Below are 17247 nucleotides of genomic sequence, written 5' to 3'. Positions count from 1 at the left end.
CCATGCCCACAGTTTTGTAATCCTCGATTTTTCCCTGCTTCCCAGAGTCCTCCTCTCCTTACTGGGGACTCTCAGCCCTGGTGCCTCTCACTGCCACACCATGGGACTGAGGGTGTCTATGTCCAGCTCTGTCTCCCCACCAGTCTAGGAACCTAGAACCAGTAGAAGGTCAGGCATATGGGGGTGTCAGGGAATGCTCAAGGAGCAGACACGAGGCCACATTTAGCGACATCTACGAGAAGCACTGAACCTTCAGGGGAACCACACAGGGTGGGGCTGATGCGATCTGTTTTACAGACAGGTGAGGAAACTGAGGCACAGAGAGATCAAGTGGCTGGCCCCAGTCACAGGGCTGGCTGGTGGAGAGGTGCAAAATCCCTGAGGGGGGCGAGTTGAGCTTACTGGACAGGCACAGGGCTCTGGCCGTCCGGCAGATACACCACGATGTAGCCTTCGGAGTCAGGCTTGGGGGTCACGCTGGGCTTAGAGCTGAGCAGGTTGAAGGCGGTCCAGGCAGTGACCGTCTGCTGGAGGCCACCCAGGCTGCTGCCGCGGTTGGTCAGCACGAAGTTGTAAAAGGTGTTGGGCTTGAGGTGCGTGATGAGCTTCTTGGTGGTGCGGCCGTCCACGTCCAGCGTGAGCCCATTGTACTGGATCTGTGGGACGGGCCAGCTCAGCAGGGCTCTGGGTTGAGCCCCTGGTCCTGACCGAGCCTGGATCCCAGACTTAGCCCTGACCCTGCCAACTCAGTCTGTGACCCCAGACTGAGCCTCAATCCCAGCTGAGCCCCAATTCTAACAGGGCCTTGATCCCAGACTAAGTCTCGACCCCAAACTCAGCCCCAACCCCAGATTGAGCCCCGAACCCAGGCCGAGCTTCCATCGCAGCCAAGTCCTGGCTCTAAGTCCCCATCCTTAAACAGCCCTAATTCCAGACTGAGGCTCGAGCCTAGACTGAGACACTGGGCCTGAATCCTGAGCCCCGATCCCAGGCTAAGCCCCAGCTCTGACTGAGCACTAATCCCCTACTGAGCCCCAAACCCAGGCTGAACTTCAACCCCTGGGACCGATCCCAGGCTAGGCCCCAATTCTGACTGAGCCTTGACCCCAGACTAATAAGTCTTGACACCGAACTAAGCCCCAACCCCAGACTGAGTCGCAAGCCTACCCGGCGGTGAGTCCAGCTGACCCCCAACCCTGGCCCCAGCCCCGGCCGAGCGCCGCCCCCCGACTCCTCGGGAGGCTGCACCTTGTAGGGCGTGGGCGAGTGGTAGTTGTCTGGGAACTCCCAGCTGAGCAAAACCGCCGTCTTCATGATCATCTTCACCTTGAAGTTCTTGGGCGAGACTGCACCAGGCAGCGGCAGGCGGGAAAGAGCAAAGGAGAGGTCCCGTGAGTGCTGGGGGGCGGGGGGAGCGGGGGGACGGGGTTGTGTGTGGGGCGGCCCAGGCGCTCCCTGTCGTCCGCTGTGCCCGTGGCCTTACTGCCTGGCCCTGGCCCGGCCCTGCCTGTTCCAAGTCCCTGCCGCGGGAGACGGCGCAGCTGGAGAGAGAAGGCGGAGGTGGAGGGGGGTTGGGGGGGGACGGGGTGGGCTGGGGGCGGTGTAGGGGGGGCGGCGGTGCCACCTAGGCGTGTCCCACCTTTGCCAACGCCGGAGCCTCGGGGTCTGGACTCGCCTTGAGCGTCCACGAGGAAGCAGAAAAGTGACCACTTACCTGGGCGGGGGAGAGGGAGGGGGCTGGGGTGGGGGTGGGCGCGAGGCCCGGTCCGGCTCTGGTGCGGGGATCACCGCGCGCCTACCTTGGTCCCGCAGGAACGTCCGGTAGCGGACGGGGGGGCTGTAAGGGCCGGGGCCGCGGCGCGTGTGGGCCCGCACTTGGAGGTCATAGGCCGTGTCGGGCTTGAGGCCCTGCAGCGTGAGCACGTTCTCGGCGCCCGGCTCGGCCGCCGCGGGCAGCTCGGTCTCTCGGGCGGGGCCCAGGGCGCCGGCCTCCCGCACGGCCACTGTATACTTGACAATGGCCCCGTTGCGCTCGGCGGGCACTGGCGGCAGCCAGCGGAGCAGGACTGTGCCGGCGGAGGCGTTGCCGGCCGCCTCGAGGATCTGTGGGTGGCCGTGGGGCGTGTCCTCGGGGATGCTCAGGACCTCGGCCGCCTCCTCGCCCAGGCCGCCTCGGCTCCGGGCCGCCAGCCGGAACACGTACGTGGCGCCCTTGTGCACGCCCGACGCAGTGTAGTGGTCCTCGGTGGGCGGGAACTCCAGTGTGGCCAGGGGCGATGAGTCCTCGCGGCCGAACTGCAGGCGATAGCCCAGCACCTGGTCCTCGGCGGTGCCGGCCGGGGGCTCCCAGCGTGCCAGCAGGCTGCCCTCGGGGGTCTGCTGCACCGACAGGGTGGGGCGGCCCAGCACTGTTGGGGGCGGAGATACAAGGCAGGGGTCAGCCTGGGAGCACAGGGTGAGGTTGCCGGGTTGTTTTTTGGCCACACAGTGCAGCTTGTGGGATCTTAGTTCCCTGACCAGGGATTGAACCTGGGCCCTCCACAGTGAAAGCGTGGAGTCCTAACCACTGGACCGCCAGGGAATTCCTAAGGGGTTGCCATTTTTAAAAGTGGTCTTGGGAAGGCTTCGCTCAGAAGCGAAGACTTGAAGGTGAGGGAGGGAGCCGCGGGGAGGTCTGGGGGGAACAGTGATTCAGGCAGAGGGAACAGCCAGTGCAAAGGCCCTGAGGTGAGACTGTGCTGAGTGCAAGGAACAGCGAGGAAGCAGGAGACTCAGAGGACCCGATAAACGAAAACATCAACAGATGTCACAGCAGGCCCGCATCTATGTTTCTCCTTCTTCTCTTAGTAAGTCACTCAGCTCTTGCCTCATTTATTCACCCCTTGCTTCCTGCCAGCACCTGATTAATATCCATGGAACGTAGGAGGGTCCAAAACCCTGTCCCTGCCTCCATGGTTCTCACAGTCTGAGTAGTGATCAATGTGTCAAGGCCCTGAGAAGCCCTGCAGTACTGAAGCTCTATACATGAAACCAGGCTTCTCCACTGCAGGACTTATCAGGACCTTTAATGGACGGTGGTGTGAACAGTCACAGTGTATGCAGCAGGTTCTGCTTAGCAAGCGTGGCTCTAATGTAACGTCCCTGAGAGAGGACGGCAGATCACAGGAAGCTTCCTGGAAGAGGTGACATGGGCTCTAGAGGACACAGAGACTAGGCAGACGAAGGGAACGGTGGGGGCATGGGCTGGCAGCAGTGTGGAGGGGTGCTGTGTCCAGCTGGGAGGCCTTGAACATCAGGCTCTGTGGTCAGCAGTGAGGCATGGAGAGTGCAGGAAGTGGGGTGGAGGCCATGGGGGCCTTTGTTCCTCGAACACACCAAGCTTGTTCCCTCCTCTGAGCCTTTGCCTGGGCTGTGCTCTCTGCCTAGAATACCCTCTCCCCTTACATTTTCATGGCACGCTCTCTCTCCTCACTCAGCTATGTTTGGCTGGTGAAAAACCAGCCTCTTGGGACTGATGGGAGGGGCCTGAGGGGGAAACTGAGGCAGGGCTGCCAGGAGAGGAGGCTTCAGGGTGCAGCGTGCAGCGGGGGAGACGGGCACACCACCCTGAAATGACAGCTCACCTGGGGTGATCAGAGCTGGGATGGGGGAGGCACGGGGTGCTGGGGGCAGGAGGGGTGCGGCCTGACCAAGACTGTGGCATGGGGGTGAGTGGGGAAGGCTTCCTGAGGAGGTGCTAACCAAAGACCCAAAGGGTGCAGAGGAGACGGCCAGCCCGGAGAAGGGTATCCAGGCAGGGGGAACAGGAGGCAGAGGGTGAGGAGTTAAGAGTTGGCTGTTAAAGGTTTCCATCTGGCTAGAGCTGAGCGGGGCTGGACCACACTGGGTCTTAATATCCTCCGGAGCAGCTCCACACCTTTGCTCTCCCTGTTCCTCCTGCTTGGTGCGTCCTCCCCCCCACCCCACAGGGGCTCAAGAACTCTGCAGGGATACTCTGAGGGCAAAGGGGCCATAGAGGGTCTCGCACCTGCTCCCTTGGTCACCACCACCTTGGGTTTACTGCGAGCGCCATCGCCTTTCATGGTGTAGGCGGCTACCGTGATGGAATAGGCGGTCTCAGGCTGCAGGTTTGTGACGGTCATCTCCTGCGGGTGGGGTCAGGGGTGGGGAATCAGTGACACAACCAGGGCTGCCCACCCTCCTCCCCGTGCTAGGGACAAGCAAGGCAGACGCGGGGCCCAATCTGTGGGCAGAGACGTGCACCCGAGCTCATGCACAGACCCCGACACGTAGCACGTCCATGCTGCGATGGGCACACGTGGCCTGACATCCGTCGTGGACCGCCTGGACCAGTGCAGTCCCCGGCCCTCTGGTCCCCAGCTACCACTCTTGCCCCACCTCCGTTCTTTCCTCCCTGCAGTGGCCCCCAGAGGGTGCCTGTGAGCAGCTGAGTCAGGTCTCCAGGGCTCTGGTCTCCCTGGGGGCAAAAGCCCAAGTCCTTCGCACCACCAGAAGTCCTCTGCCGCCCACAAGGCCCTGCACGACCTGCCCCTGTCCCCTCCCTGCCCTCACCTCCTCCCTCGCTCACTCTGCTCCAGCCACACGGGGCTGCCTTTCTATCCCTCCTCCAACCAGACATGGTCCTGCCCCAGGGCCTTTGCACTGGCGGTGTCCCCCCCACCCGACACCTGTCTCCACTACATCCACTGTTGTGCTGGAGATTCCTTATACCAGCTCCTGAAAGCCAGCAGTCGAATTTTCAGAAAATTTGCAAGCCACTTATTAAACAGCCGTTATTATAAATAAAATTATATAAACGTACGATCAAATAAATAGTAAAAACAAAGGTAATAAGTACTCAAAACCCACCCCTCTATCATTATTTTACCGTGTTTACTATTATCTGTGTCCTTGAGATTATTCTATTCTGTCTCTTATATCTGTGCGATACAAATACTATACAAAGACGAGCTACCACAAATCTGGTAGGTAGCTTGAAATCGACACGGTGGGAGTATTTACACCATGGAAAAGGGCAAATGCTACCAGTCAGGATTGCGCCCACCCGACAGCTGGCTGTTCGAGCATTTACACCACTATCTATGCCCCGTCCCCACCAGAGCTGTAACTAGACACGTGTTTGTGCCTTGTTCCAAGGAACATCCCTCTCCCCTGAACCGTGACCCCCAGGAAGACGGGCTCAGGCGTGTCTCGGTCACTGCCGCGTCCACGGCACCTAGCTCAGGATCGGCGGGTGCTCAGTAAATCACTGCTCATTCAGTGAATGACAGAGCACCCTGACCCTCACACCCTCACACACGTGTCCATGTTTCCCATACATGCATACCCACAAACATGGCCGGCATGCCTGGGTGGCCCCAGGTCAGGAGCATAGGAGCGGGGACAGGATGCACAAACAGAGGGTCTCCTGCCCCTGAGCCTCACATTTGGTCCTTCCAGGGGTCTTAGTGGGTTGGAGGGTCTGAGCCAGAGCCATGTGGGAACCTCCCCCCAAGACTGGGGTGGGGCGGGGCGGGGGAGAAGCAGAGCTACTGGAGTGGGTGGGGCCGTGTCAATTTAACATCAGGCTTGGGGCTGTCAGAAGAGCCCGTGGTCCCTATCTTAGGGGCAGAAAGACAGCCCAGAGCCACACAGTAATCCTGACTCTGGTTCAGGGCCTCCTGCAGGCCTCCTTTCCCACCTGGGGCCCACTGACCCCTCTCATCACGCCAGGGCCAGAATGAAGGGGACACTTTGGCCTAAGAGAGAAACTTTGAGGTCAGGAAGGGCTGAGTCAGGTAACAAAAGGGTCGGGCTAGGCTGGAAAGTGACTCAGTTTCGATCTGCCAGGCCTGGGTGCCACAGGGGAAGCTGCGGGCTGGAGGAGGGTGGTTAACGCTGTGAACAGCTGGAGCAAAGGTGTGGTGGAGAAGACCCAGGCCCGGAGCTAGGCTGGAGGAGGGAAGTGGGGAGGCAGGAGGCCAGCGGAGTCCAGGGGCCATTCAGCTAAGAATGGATACCTCCGTGGTCCCCAGCAGAAGCCCATGTGCCTGATGCAGAACCGAGGCTGCCAGCTAGCTCCAAGAGGTAACTAGGTGTGCATCGGGGGCCCAGGGGAGGAGACCCTTTTACAGGGGGCGTGCGGGGGATGGGGTCACAGCACTGCACGGCCCGCCCGCGGGAAGAGCACTGGCAGCGGCTCGGGGTGGCAGGGGGGCACTACTTACATATTCGGCCGTGTCGTCCGTCTCCCACTGAGCGCGGGAGGAGGCGGCAGGGGAGAGAGGAGGAGGTGAGCGGAGTAGCCAGAGACAGAGAAACACAGAAAAGCAGCGAGAGGGCGGGAGCGCAGGGGGCCCGGGCCCCGCCCCACCGCCAGGCCCCGCCCCGGAGCCCCGCCCACCTGGGCATCGGCCAGCATGATGTCCTTGATGCGCGGCGGCCCTCGGGCCTCAGCGCCCTCCATGCGCACGTAGTGGACCTGGTAGCCGCGGATCTGGCCGTGCTGCCGGCCGGGCGCGGGTGAGCGCCACAGCACGCGAATAGCCGTGGCGTTGAGCGCCTCCGCCTCCACCTTCCGCGGCGGCGCGCTGGGCACTGGCGGGTGGGGGGGAGGGGAGGGGAGGGGCGGGCGGGGCCGTTACTGGGGTGCCCAGCCCTGCCCCGGGCAGCGCCACTGACCGATGCCAAGGTGCCGAGTGACTGCCGGTTAACCCGGCGCTCTGAGCGCTCACCGCTGGCCCGGAGGGAATACCTCCTTCACGCTTCCCACAGCCCGGAGAGGGGGCTCTGATGGTGCACCCCATTTACAGACGAGCAACTGAGGTCCCCCAGAGCCTAGGTCACCTGCTCAGGGCCACAAGACATGAGCGGGCCGTGCATGCCCCACTCTAAGAGGTTTACCCACACTGCTTCCGACCTCAGAGCATCCCTTCTAGATAGGAGTCCTTATGCTCCCTTTACAGATGGGGAAACCAAGGCACAGAGAGTTGATCCCAGGACCACAGGGTTATCAAGAGGCAAAGCCGGGATGGGAATCCAGGCAGTCCAGCTGCACGCTCCTACACACCCCAGGGTGCAGCCAGCCCACTCCGCACTGGAGCACTTTTTCAACCAGCCCCCAAGCTGAGAGCCCTCGCCACCCACCCCACCCCCACCCCAAGGCCTGGCGTGAAGAACCGCTTCATTTCTTCCCCATGGTTAGGATAAAATATTGGGGCTGCCAACCGAAACTTCCAGGCCAATGGCTCAGAAAACAGCCGGTCCAGGTTTCCTGCGATTTTATTGGGGAAGCTGCCTGCTTCATTTTGCCCCATGCCCTCAGCTTCTACTGTGTGACTAGCGTCTTAGAACTTTCTAGCTCAGCGACGGTGGGAATATTTACACCACAGAAATCGGCCAGTGCTACCAATCGGTCTCTATGTCCCAGAGAGCTGGCGGTTAACCACCATCAGCACGCAATCTACCTACTCTCTAGGTAGGATAGCTCAGACCCAAGCAGCTCCAAATCTCAGGTTATCCCTAGAGTCTAAAACACCAGCTTTCTGGGTTCAGGGACCATAATTTTTGTCGCAAGTGCCGCTTGCTGTTTCCTACACTCCGTTTCCATGGCTTCCACCACCGGACCAAAATACAGGGCTCCCTGCTTAACGTTCCAGGCCCAAGGCTCAGAGAGAAAATGTAGCCCGGAAGGTCCAGAACAGAGAATTCCAAGATCAAGGAGCCCGGTTGGTTTGGGGAGGCTGATGGCCACTTGTCTCCTTCTCCTGATTATGGCTTCTATGGTTGGCTAAAAAGTTCATTCGTTTTTTCCCATAAGATCTTACTGAAAAACCCCGAAAGAACTTCTTGGCCAACCCAATACCTTCCGACCACCAGCCAGCCCAGTTTTCCAGGGACAGAAGGCTCCAAGGCAGGGGCCGGGCTGGGGCCTGGGGGTCCCAGGGGTCCCAGGCCGGGGCCGGTGCTTACCGTCCTCGTCGGTGCGGATGACCACGGGCGAGCTCTCGGGCCCTGGTCCCACCTCTGTGTGAGCGACGGCGGTGATGCGGTACTCCGTCCACTTGTCCAAGGCCTCCAGCAGGATCTGGGTGGTGGTCGGGGGGATGCCGTTCACCTCCTTGGGTTGCGGGTCCTCTGAGCCCAGCGGTCGGTAGCGGACGCTATAGCTCACCAGGGCCCCGTTGTGCGTGTCCGGCGGCGGCGGGCGCCAACTTACCAAAATGGCCGTGGAGCGCGTGCTGACACATTTAACGTCTTGAGGGGGGGCTGACGGTTCTATTGAGGGGGGGGAGAACGTGGGGGTGGGGAAGGGAGGCGGGATGGGCGGGGAGGGGGTGGGGAAACAAAAGATGGGAAAGAGAAAATAAAAAAGAAGATGATAACAAACAAAACAGAACCAAACCAAAGAGAAGTCGAACCCAAAAGAAGCGGGTGTCAACCAAAGGTGAGATGGGCGGGTGGGTGGGTGGGCGGGCGGGCGGGGATGGGGGCAGAGAGGGCTGGCCAAGAACGCTGCACTCACCACATGGGGCTGCACTTGGCACACAGTGGTTCTTAGGGAGAGGGTAGCCACAGTCCCCTAGGAGCATATGCACGTAAGCTGTGCACCATGCCAAGCGGAACAGCAGTAAAAACCCCATTCACTGGGCACCTATTAGGTGTCAGGCACGGTGCCAAAACAACAACAAATGTACCTATTTATTGAACACCTACTGTGTGCCAGGTATAGCACCAGGCACACAATGACAGCAAATGTACTTATCTACTGAACACCTACTGTGTGCCAGGCACCGTGCCAAGCGCTGCACAGAATAACAGTGAACTATTTATTGCACACCTACTGTGTGCCAAGCATTGTGCCAGAAGAATGGCAAAAGCTCCAGGTACTGGGCACCTACTGTGTGCCAGGCACAGCACCAGGGATGGAATAACTGTAAACACTAACTTACTGAATACCTACTGGGTAACCGGGGACTAGCAGTAAAGCCCCATTTATTGGGCACCTACTATGTGCCAGGCCTGTCTCTAGAAGCTTCACAGGTTAACAGTAAGAGCATCTACTTACTGAACACCTGTACTGCCAGGGACCCCAGAGGGCAACCCTGTGGTTACTTCCTGGCCTCACTTGCAAAGAAAACAATGTCTGAGTCTTGAGCACCTACTGTGTGCCAGTTAGCATGCCAAGGGCTACACAGAGTAATAATAAAAGCCCCTGTGTATTGGACACCTACTGTGATGGCACTGGGTCAGGGCTTTACAGATAACAGCCCACAGTTAGCACCTACTGTGTGCCAAAGTTTTAGTAGCTCATAGTTCTTCTGTTTCGAGCCCCTACTGTTCACCTGATGCCAACCTAAGCCCACTGCAGATCAACAGCACGTCTCATTTACTGAACACCTACTATGGGCTGGTCACTGCAACAGCCCTCTGAAGATGAAAGCAGCTGTTGCCCTTTACGCGGCGCATACTGCATGCCAGGCACTCTGCTAAGGTCTTTATTGAAACAGAAAAAGTTCCCACATATGAGGTACCTACAGCATGCTAGGTACTATACCAAGGACTATGTAGAACATTAGTAGTTGTCATTTCTTAACAGGGCCTACTGTGTGTCAGGCCCTGTTATTTCTGGATAACAGTAATAGTCCCTACGTTTTAAGCGTCTACTATGTGTCAAGCACTGTGCTAATGACCTTATATAAAAATAGTAATAGTTTTTATTGAGCACCTACTATTTACACACACAGTACCAAGAACCTTGCAGACAACAGTTTCATGTTTGGAGCAAAAACGAAACCATGCTAGGCCCTTCCAGACTGACAGTGGCTCCCATCTGAGCACCTACTATGTGCTTAGCACCAGGCCAACCTCTTTAAAGTGCCACTTATTGAGTGCTTACTGGATGTCAGGCACTGTGCCAAGGGTTTTGCAGAGCAATCATCGTAGCCCCCATGTTTCGGGGACCTACTGTGTACCTGGCACCAGGTTGACCTTGTTACAAGCTACTAATAGCTTCCATTCATGGGCTGCCGACTCTGTGCCCAGCACCCTGCTGATCCATATTTAGACTGAAAGTGGAAGCTACCATTTATAGAGCACCTACTGTGTGCCAGGCAGCATGCTAAGGACTTTGTTAAATAACAGTGACACTCTCCCTATATTAAGCGTGAACTGTGTGTGTTAAGGGCTTTATGGAGTATCAGTAATAGTCTCCATGTGCCGAGCACCTACTATGGGCCAGGCCCTGTGTTAAGAGCATTACTGATGATAGTCCTCACGTTCTATACACCTTCTGCACGCCCAGCAGCATAGGCCCTCTGTAGACTCAAGACACAGTGCCTCATTTAATTCTCATGACCCCCTTACGTGGCTGGAACTAGCACCCCTCCACCCCGCCCCCATGTTCCAGGTGGGGAAATGGGTTTCAAAGCCCACCTGGTTTGCCTGGCATTCTTTTCTCACTGGTTGTATAGCTACTGGGTGCCAGGTCCCACCTGTTCTGGGCGCTCACCTCCCATTTTACAGGTGAGGAAACTGAGGCCCAGAAAAGGCAAGTGGCCTGCCCAAGGGCACATGGCGCGAGCCAGGCCTTGAAGCCAGGCTCAGCTGCTGTCCATGGGCTGTCGTGGTTGAGGCTGGGAATTCAGACCTCAGCCTGTGCCTTATTCAGCTCAGGCCAGCTGACGATGGCTGGAGCCACACCCCCTCAAATGCCCACGACCCTAGAGCCCGCCTCGTCTGGAGGAAGGCTCAGAGAGGTCACTGGCCTTGCTTGAGGTCAAGGCACGTAGAACCTTCGCCATCATGCCAGCCGCACTTATTCACTGCACGTGTTTACAGACCACTTACTCTGTGCACACCCCATGCTAGGGTCTGGGACCCAGAGCTGAATCAGAGGCCCCCATCCTCAAAGACATCAGGCTACCAGAGACCCCAGAGGCCACTCCAATGGCTTACTGCAACCAGAATGACTCTCTGGCCTCACTTAAATTGAAACACTGGGGTTCCCTCCTCCGGAAATAGACACTTGGGGGTCCCCTCCCCCATTTCTTGACCAGCCACCCCAACCAAATGTGCCCGGGGGGAGTCAAGCAGGAGTGGAAAAACCAACCGAGGAATGTGCCAGAAGGAATGGATTCGCTAAGAAAGGGGAGGGAAAAATAAAACCAAAACCATAATAAAAGAAGAAACAACGATGATGGTGATGATGATGAGAAAAACCATAATAAAAGAAAGAAAGACGCTTTCCAGAAAACTCCCAGTCTGGTTACCTACCTTCCACTCTTCAACTGCTAACTTAAAAGACTTTCTTACGAGGGAGGGAATGGCGGAGTGCTGAGCTACAAGGCCAGACCGAGCTCTGGGTGGGTCTCTGGCCGCGAGCGGGCGCGCAGCCCTGCTCCGGCCCCAGTGTGGGCACGCTGCAGTTCCGGGCCGGCGCCGATGAGGCAGGAAGGTTGGACGGTGTCTGGGAGACCCACGGCTGAGTGGTCTGGCCTCCACCTACCCTTGAGTTCAGCCTAAGAAGTCCGCACTCCCCGGGGGTGGGGGTACGCCTGGCCCTGTGTCTCGGCTGCCAGTTCTCTCGGGCCCCACCCGTCTTGGGGTGCGAAGTGGGGAGTCCCTTCTCCCCCACTCCCTGTCCTGGGCCGCCCCGGAGGTTCGGAGGTTCGCGTGGCTGGGCCAAAGCCGCTTTCTCGACGACCTTGGAGGCCGCCTCCTTCACAATCCGGCCCAACCTGCGTGACTTGTCGGGAGGGTGCGGGGCAGCGTGGATGCGCACATGGAAGCGCGGTGTGGGGGGGGAGGGGCGTGGTTCCGGATTCCACGTTCCTGGGCAGGTGTGCCACTCGGCAGCGGCGTGCAGAGTTTAGGGGACTGAATTTGGACTCTGGACGGTCTGCACAGCCCAGAGCTGCTGGGGCACAGGCCAGGGGGCACGCAGGGTGGGCCGTTTTTGTGAACCCGCTGGAGACCAGCGCGTACTCACCTTCGCGGCACCTGTGCCGGTCTCTCACGTGGCCGCCCAAGCCACAGGACACCCTCACTGATCGCCTCACGCACAAACATTCCTGTGAGTCGCGGAGCGCTCGGCTCGGCCCCAGTGGGGCGGGGAGGAGGGGAGGGGGCGGGGGTTGACAGTGGGGCGCTGTGTTTCCAAGTCCCCTGATCCCAGCGGCTCAGACACCCCGGCCCAAGTTGCTGTCACTCTGGACTGACCCGTGACCCCCTGTGTGCACACGCCTGGGGGCGGGGCAGGCAGGGGCTTGAAGGTTTGAACACTGAGGCAGCTTCCGGAACAAGGCCTGGGGTGGCTACCCCGTGACTGACTGAGCAGGGGGAGGGGAGAAAAAGAAAGGGAGGGTCACGGCGGAGGCCACTTGGGCCAGACTGACCAGAGAAGAGGGAGGAGGGGGAGGCAGGGAGGCGGCGGTCGGAGGGGCCTGCCTAGGCCCTGAGCTCAGAGCAGGCAGGGAGGGCGCGGCGGGTGCCACGGTGTGGCCCAGGGCCAGCTGCAGTGTCCTGGCCAAAAGGTGACTTTCTGTGACAGGGAGGCCAGGCGGGCACAGCGAAGAACTCCAGTAATTCAAGGGCCCTATGTTTTGGGGGTCCTGCGCTTCCCCCAGAACCTGGCATCAGCTCTGACTCCCCCACGCCCCCGAGCCCCTGGCAATGGGGACCCAGCCTGGGGGGCAAGAAGGGCCATCTGGGGAGGCAGGATCGCCTCTGCATCCTTTGCTCTCTCGGAAGGATGGGCTGTGAGCTGTGACAGCATCACAGACCCCTCCAAACACCTGTGAGATGGGCGCAACGTGGCCATTCCACTAACCCCAAATCCGGGAAAGGCAGAGGAGAGAGGAGGTACCATCAGCGAAACTGGCCACGGCTGTACCCCAGGGAGATGGAGAAATTGGAGCCTGCGGGGTCCACGGGTGAGCCCCTCACTGCACTGGTTGGGGAACCGAGGCGCAGCGTGGACGCAAGCACGCCCGAGGCGGAAGAGCGAAGCGGGACGGGCGAAGGCGCCCCCCCCACCCCCCGTGCTTGCGCAGGCCCCGCCTGGGTCAGTGCGCAGGCGCCGGCCAGGTGCCCACCCCCGCAGTTCAGGGCGGGGTCCGCGAGACACCTACTGGACTGCAGCGTGCGCTGCCGCACCACCGAGGTGAAGGCGCCCAGGCCTTGCGGGGAGCGCGCCGCCAGGCGGAAGGCATATTCGGTGTTGGGCTTGAGGTCGTCCACCACGAAGGCCGTGGCCGGGTCGAAGGTCCTCCCGACCTGGGGGCGGGGCGGGGAGAGAGACGGAGATGGAGAGAGACAGAGAGAAACAGACACAGACCTCACAGAGTGATGGAAATGGAGGAGAAGAGAGTGTTGGAAAAATTAGCAATGGACAGGGACAAAGAGAAGGGGGGAAGAGAGACATTCCGGCACAGGCTCGGGGAGACAAGAGAGTCGCCGAGAGGAGCCGGCGGCGAGCGCCAGCCCGCCTCCCCCCGCCCACGCACCTCTCTGCCGTGGTCGCCTTCCCGGAAGAGGAGCTCATACTTGATGATGCTCTCCTGCCGCGGGGGGCTCCACGAGAGCCCGATGCTTGTCTCCGACTTGGCCTCGGCCCGGAAGTTCATGGGCTGGCCAGGCACTGCGGGGCAGGGGGCGAAGAGGACTGGCATTGGGGGGAGGCCTGGGAGGGGTGGGCCCGCATAGGGTATCCAACCCGCCAGGTTCCCATTCTCCCAAAAAGGGCCCCGTGAAGCTCAGCACCACCCTAAAAGGAAGGGCTTGTTAGGCTCTAGATGCTTCTGGAGTGTTCTCCACTGTTCTTATTTCTCTTATTTTCTCAGGGACCCCCTACCGCCCCTCGTTGTCAGCTGCCCACCCCAATCCCCCCATCCTCTCTGTTGCCAGTGGGAAAACATTTTTAAAAAATCCCCTTCTCAACGCACCCCAGCATCCTCCCCATTCCCCCAGTTAAACAGAAAACTGGTGGGGACCATTATTTGGAATGTGGATCTCCACCCTGTATCTGATTTATGGCAGCAGAGTTCCAAACCTCCTGTCCCTTTGCTTGGACAGCTGCCTGACTCTTCCTGGATTTGAGGTTCCAAAGCCTGAGTCCGTAAGAAAAAGCCCAGAAACCTGCAGAGAGCTGGGGCCCCATGCACCTAAATGCTCCACACCCCTACCCCACGTCCTTCACCCCGGCAGGTGACAGACCAGCTCACAGACTTTGGGTTAACACACTTTCTATTATTTCAAAATGGGCGGCATGGATCCCTCCAGTGAGAGCAGCGAACAGGGGTTCTCAAACTCAGAGATGGATGGGAGCCGGGGCAGTTAACAGAGAAGAGGGAGGCGAACGGAAACCACACCCCTTTTCTCAGATGCAGCCGGCGGCAGCATCTATCTGGATGCCATTGGATGACCGATTGTAGCCCTATGGGCTTGCCAAATCGGATTTTCCAAGGGTAGCCAGAAATCTGGGTTTTCTAGGACAACCCCCTGCTTTGCAACGCTGGCGTGAAAATACTTGAAAGCACCATGCAGGCCAAATAAACCACGTGGTGGCTTCCAGGTTAAGATCGGCCGGCTGCATCCTGGGAGACACATCACCGCGTGGCCGCCTCCTTCCCTCTGGTGGGACAGCCCCGAAACCTGCTGCCCGCCCCGCCCCCCCCACCCCCCCGCCCCGCAGAAGCTGTGCTTCCCGCGGGCATCTCACCTCCCTGCTGTGTCTTGACCTGGATGGGGTCCGAGAGGGGCCCATCGCCTACGGAGGTGAAGGCCAGCACGCGCACGGTGTATGTCTCATCCTCCAGCAGGCTGCCCACGGTGGTCAGCAGGCTGTCGTCCACGTTGTGCTTCTGCCAGTTGCCCACGGGGTGCTCGGGCTCCATGGTGTAGTAGACCCGGTAGCCCCGGATCAGGCCGTTGGGTTCCACGGGTTCCTCCCACTGGATGATCATGGTGGTGGCGCTCAGCATGCGGGCCTGCACGTTTCGGGGCGCGCTGGCAGGGGCCTGCTCGCCAGTGCGGGTGACCACCGACTCGCTGGGTGGACCCTGGCCGATGGAGTTGACGGCCGACACCCAGATCTCATACTCCGAATTGGGGCTCAGGCCGCCAATGCTGTAACGCGTCGTGGTGATGTCCTCTTTGATCTGGTATGGCCCGTCCTGGCTCTTGGATTTATATTCGATGACATAGTAGGACACGGGGTCTGGGTTGCCAGAGTCCCACGTGATGGTGATGCTGGTGGCTGTGTTCTCTGTCACCACAGGGGTCCCAGGGGCTTTGGGGAGAGCTGTGGGTGGGAGGCAAGTTCACACATCAGGCACGCTGGCTGCAGACCCCAAAGGCTGTGTGACTTTTAGTCACACAACTGCCCTCTCTGAGCCTTCATTTCCTTGGTGGCAACCATGGGCCTGACGACCCCTAGCCCACCATCTATAGCAGGTGTTGGCAAACTACAAACCAAGGGCTGGCCCCTGTTTTTGTAAATAAAGTTTTATCAGCACACAGCCACGCTTACGTATCGCTGCTGGCTGCTTTTGTGCTATGACGGTAGAACTGAGTGGTTACAGCAGAGACTAGATGGCCCATAAAGCTGAAAATTTTTACTTAAAAAAAAAAATTGGCTGTTTAAGAAAAATATCCACTTCTAAAGGAAACAGTGGCGGCCCCTGGGCTACAGCTCTTCTCTGTGCTTTACTCTGCTTCACTCTGCTCAGCCACAGGGCCCTTGTGTCTGTTCACACTTGCTGTTCCCTGCCCCTGGAATGCTCAGATGGCCAGATGGCGTAAGGCCACCCTCACCACCCTGGCTAAAGGTGCCCTTGCCCAGTTCTTATCACTGCCTGACGGTACGTCATGACCAGGTTTGTATGTTGTCCCCACCAGCAGGGACTGGGGTTGGTTTACAGTGTGTCCCCAGCACCCGGATAAAACTGTGACTTTCTCTCCCACTTGTCCCAAGATCTCATATCACACAGGCCCCAGGAAGCATGCACCAGAAGACGTTCAATCCCTCAGCAAAATGACCAACACACCAGCTGATGCTGACACTTTCTATGGCCTTAGGGCAGGGCTTGGCAACCTTTACTTGCAGAGGGCCACACAGTAAATCTTTTCAGATTTGCAGACCACGTGGCCTTTGCTGAGAATCACTCAGCTCTGTCACTGTAGCCCCAAAGCTGCCACAAGCCAGGTGTGAACAAATGGGCAGGTATCAATAAAGCTTTATTTATAAAAACAAGTAGAGGGCCAGATTCAGCCCATGGGCTGTAGTCTGCTGGCCCCTGTTACAAAGCTAGAAAAATTATTTGAGGGCACCCTCCTCTGAATCTTGCCACAAACTTGAGACATCAGGAGAATCTGTAATCCCTCCCCACCCCGCCAATGCTCTATCTCTCTGAGTTCTGCACAGCCTGTTTCCCTTTTCAACTTTTAGTCTTTCCCTGACCTAGCTTTCCTGGGAGTTGGAACCTTTATTCTGCGGGTCTGAGTGGTGCTACATAGTCCCCATCACTGCTCTCGTTAGTCTGCATCATAGCTGCCGGCCTACGTGTCATCTCCCACTTTGGACCGTGAGCCCAATAGAGCAAGACTGGGTCTCGTTCCACGGGGCCAGGCCCAGAATAATTTGTCACCAATAAGTGTTTGTTGACTGTCCTCTTCACAGCCAGGAATGACTGAATCCTGAAGAGTAACTCAGAGGTTTTCCACCCGTACCCCCCACCTACACATGAGGTCCCATCCGCCTCCCCCATGCCCCATGGCCCCTGCTTACATTTCACCGTGATCTGGGCCACGGCCTCGATGACGCCCAGGCTGGACATGGCCACACACGTGTAGTTGGCAGAGTCCTTGACATCTGTGAGTTCCAGCACGTTCCGGCCCACGGGCATGTCATCCTCAGGCGTCAGGTCCTCGGCCCCCTGCATCCACTTGACGTATGGCATGGGCGAGCCCACGGCCACGCAGGTGATGTTCACGTTGCCACCTGGCATGATCTCGTGGCTCATGGGCAAGATGGAGAACCGTGGAGCCACGCGGCGGACTGGCGGATGGGGTGGGTGGGGGATGTAGGGGTGGGGGAGGGGAGGGGGAGGGGAGGGAGATGCAGGGGGATGGGGAGACGGAATGCAAGGGAGAAAAGAAAGAAAAGCAGGAAGAAAGAAAGAAGGAAAGAAAGAAAAAAAGGAAAAAAAAAAGTGGAAAACAATTTAAATATAAACAGGGCTGTTTCCT

At 58.7% G+C, this 17247-nt stretch overlaps 1 protein-coding gene across 1 annotated transcript in view; it reads right to left on the bottom strand.

Annotated features, from left to right (window-relative positions):
- The window catches only part of PTPRS (protein tyrosine phosphatase receptor type S), a 35241-nt gene that overhangs the window by 15854 nt on the left and 2140 nt on the right, over nucleotides 1-17247 (bottom strand). Inside the window, exons 2-11 of the mRNA XM_060146431.1 lie at nucleotides 16787-17056; nucleotides 14720-15301; nucleotides 13506-13639; nucleotides 13131-13275; nucleotides 7972-8277; nucleotides 6404-6597; nucleotides 4028-4145; nucleotides 1800-2408; nucleotides 1249-1346; nucleotides 403-656 (exon numbers count right to left, since the gene is read on the bottom strand). Of these exons, the coding sequence (XP_060002414.1) occupies nucleotides 403-656; nucleotides 1249-1346; nucleotides 1800-2408; nucleotides 4028-4145; nucleotides 6404-6597; nucleotides 7972-8277; nucleotides 13131-13275; nucleotides 13506-13639; nucleotides 14720-15301; nucleotides 16787-17056 (2710 nt within the window). The remainder of the gene's footprint in view (nucleotides 1-402; nucleotides 657-1248; nucleotides 1347-1799; nucleotides 2409-4027; nucleotides 4146-6403; nucleotides 6598-7971; nucleotides 8278-13130; nucleotides 13276-13505; nucleotides 13640-14719; nucleotides 15302-16786; nucleotides 17057-17247) is intronic.

The sequence above is a fragment of the Lagenorhynchus albirostris genome, chromosome 3 (genome assembly GCF_949774975.1).
Source record: "Lagenorhynchus albirostris chromosome 3, mLagAlb1.1, whole genome shotgun sequence".
Taxonomy (NCBI): domain Eukaryota; kingdom Metazoa; phylum Chordata; class Mammalia; order Artiodactyla; family Delphinidae; genus Lagenorhynchus; species Lagenorhynchus albirostris.
The sequence above is the reverse complement of the archived record's forward strand: the minus strand, read 5'-3'. Positions and strand labels throughout refer to the sequence as shown.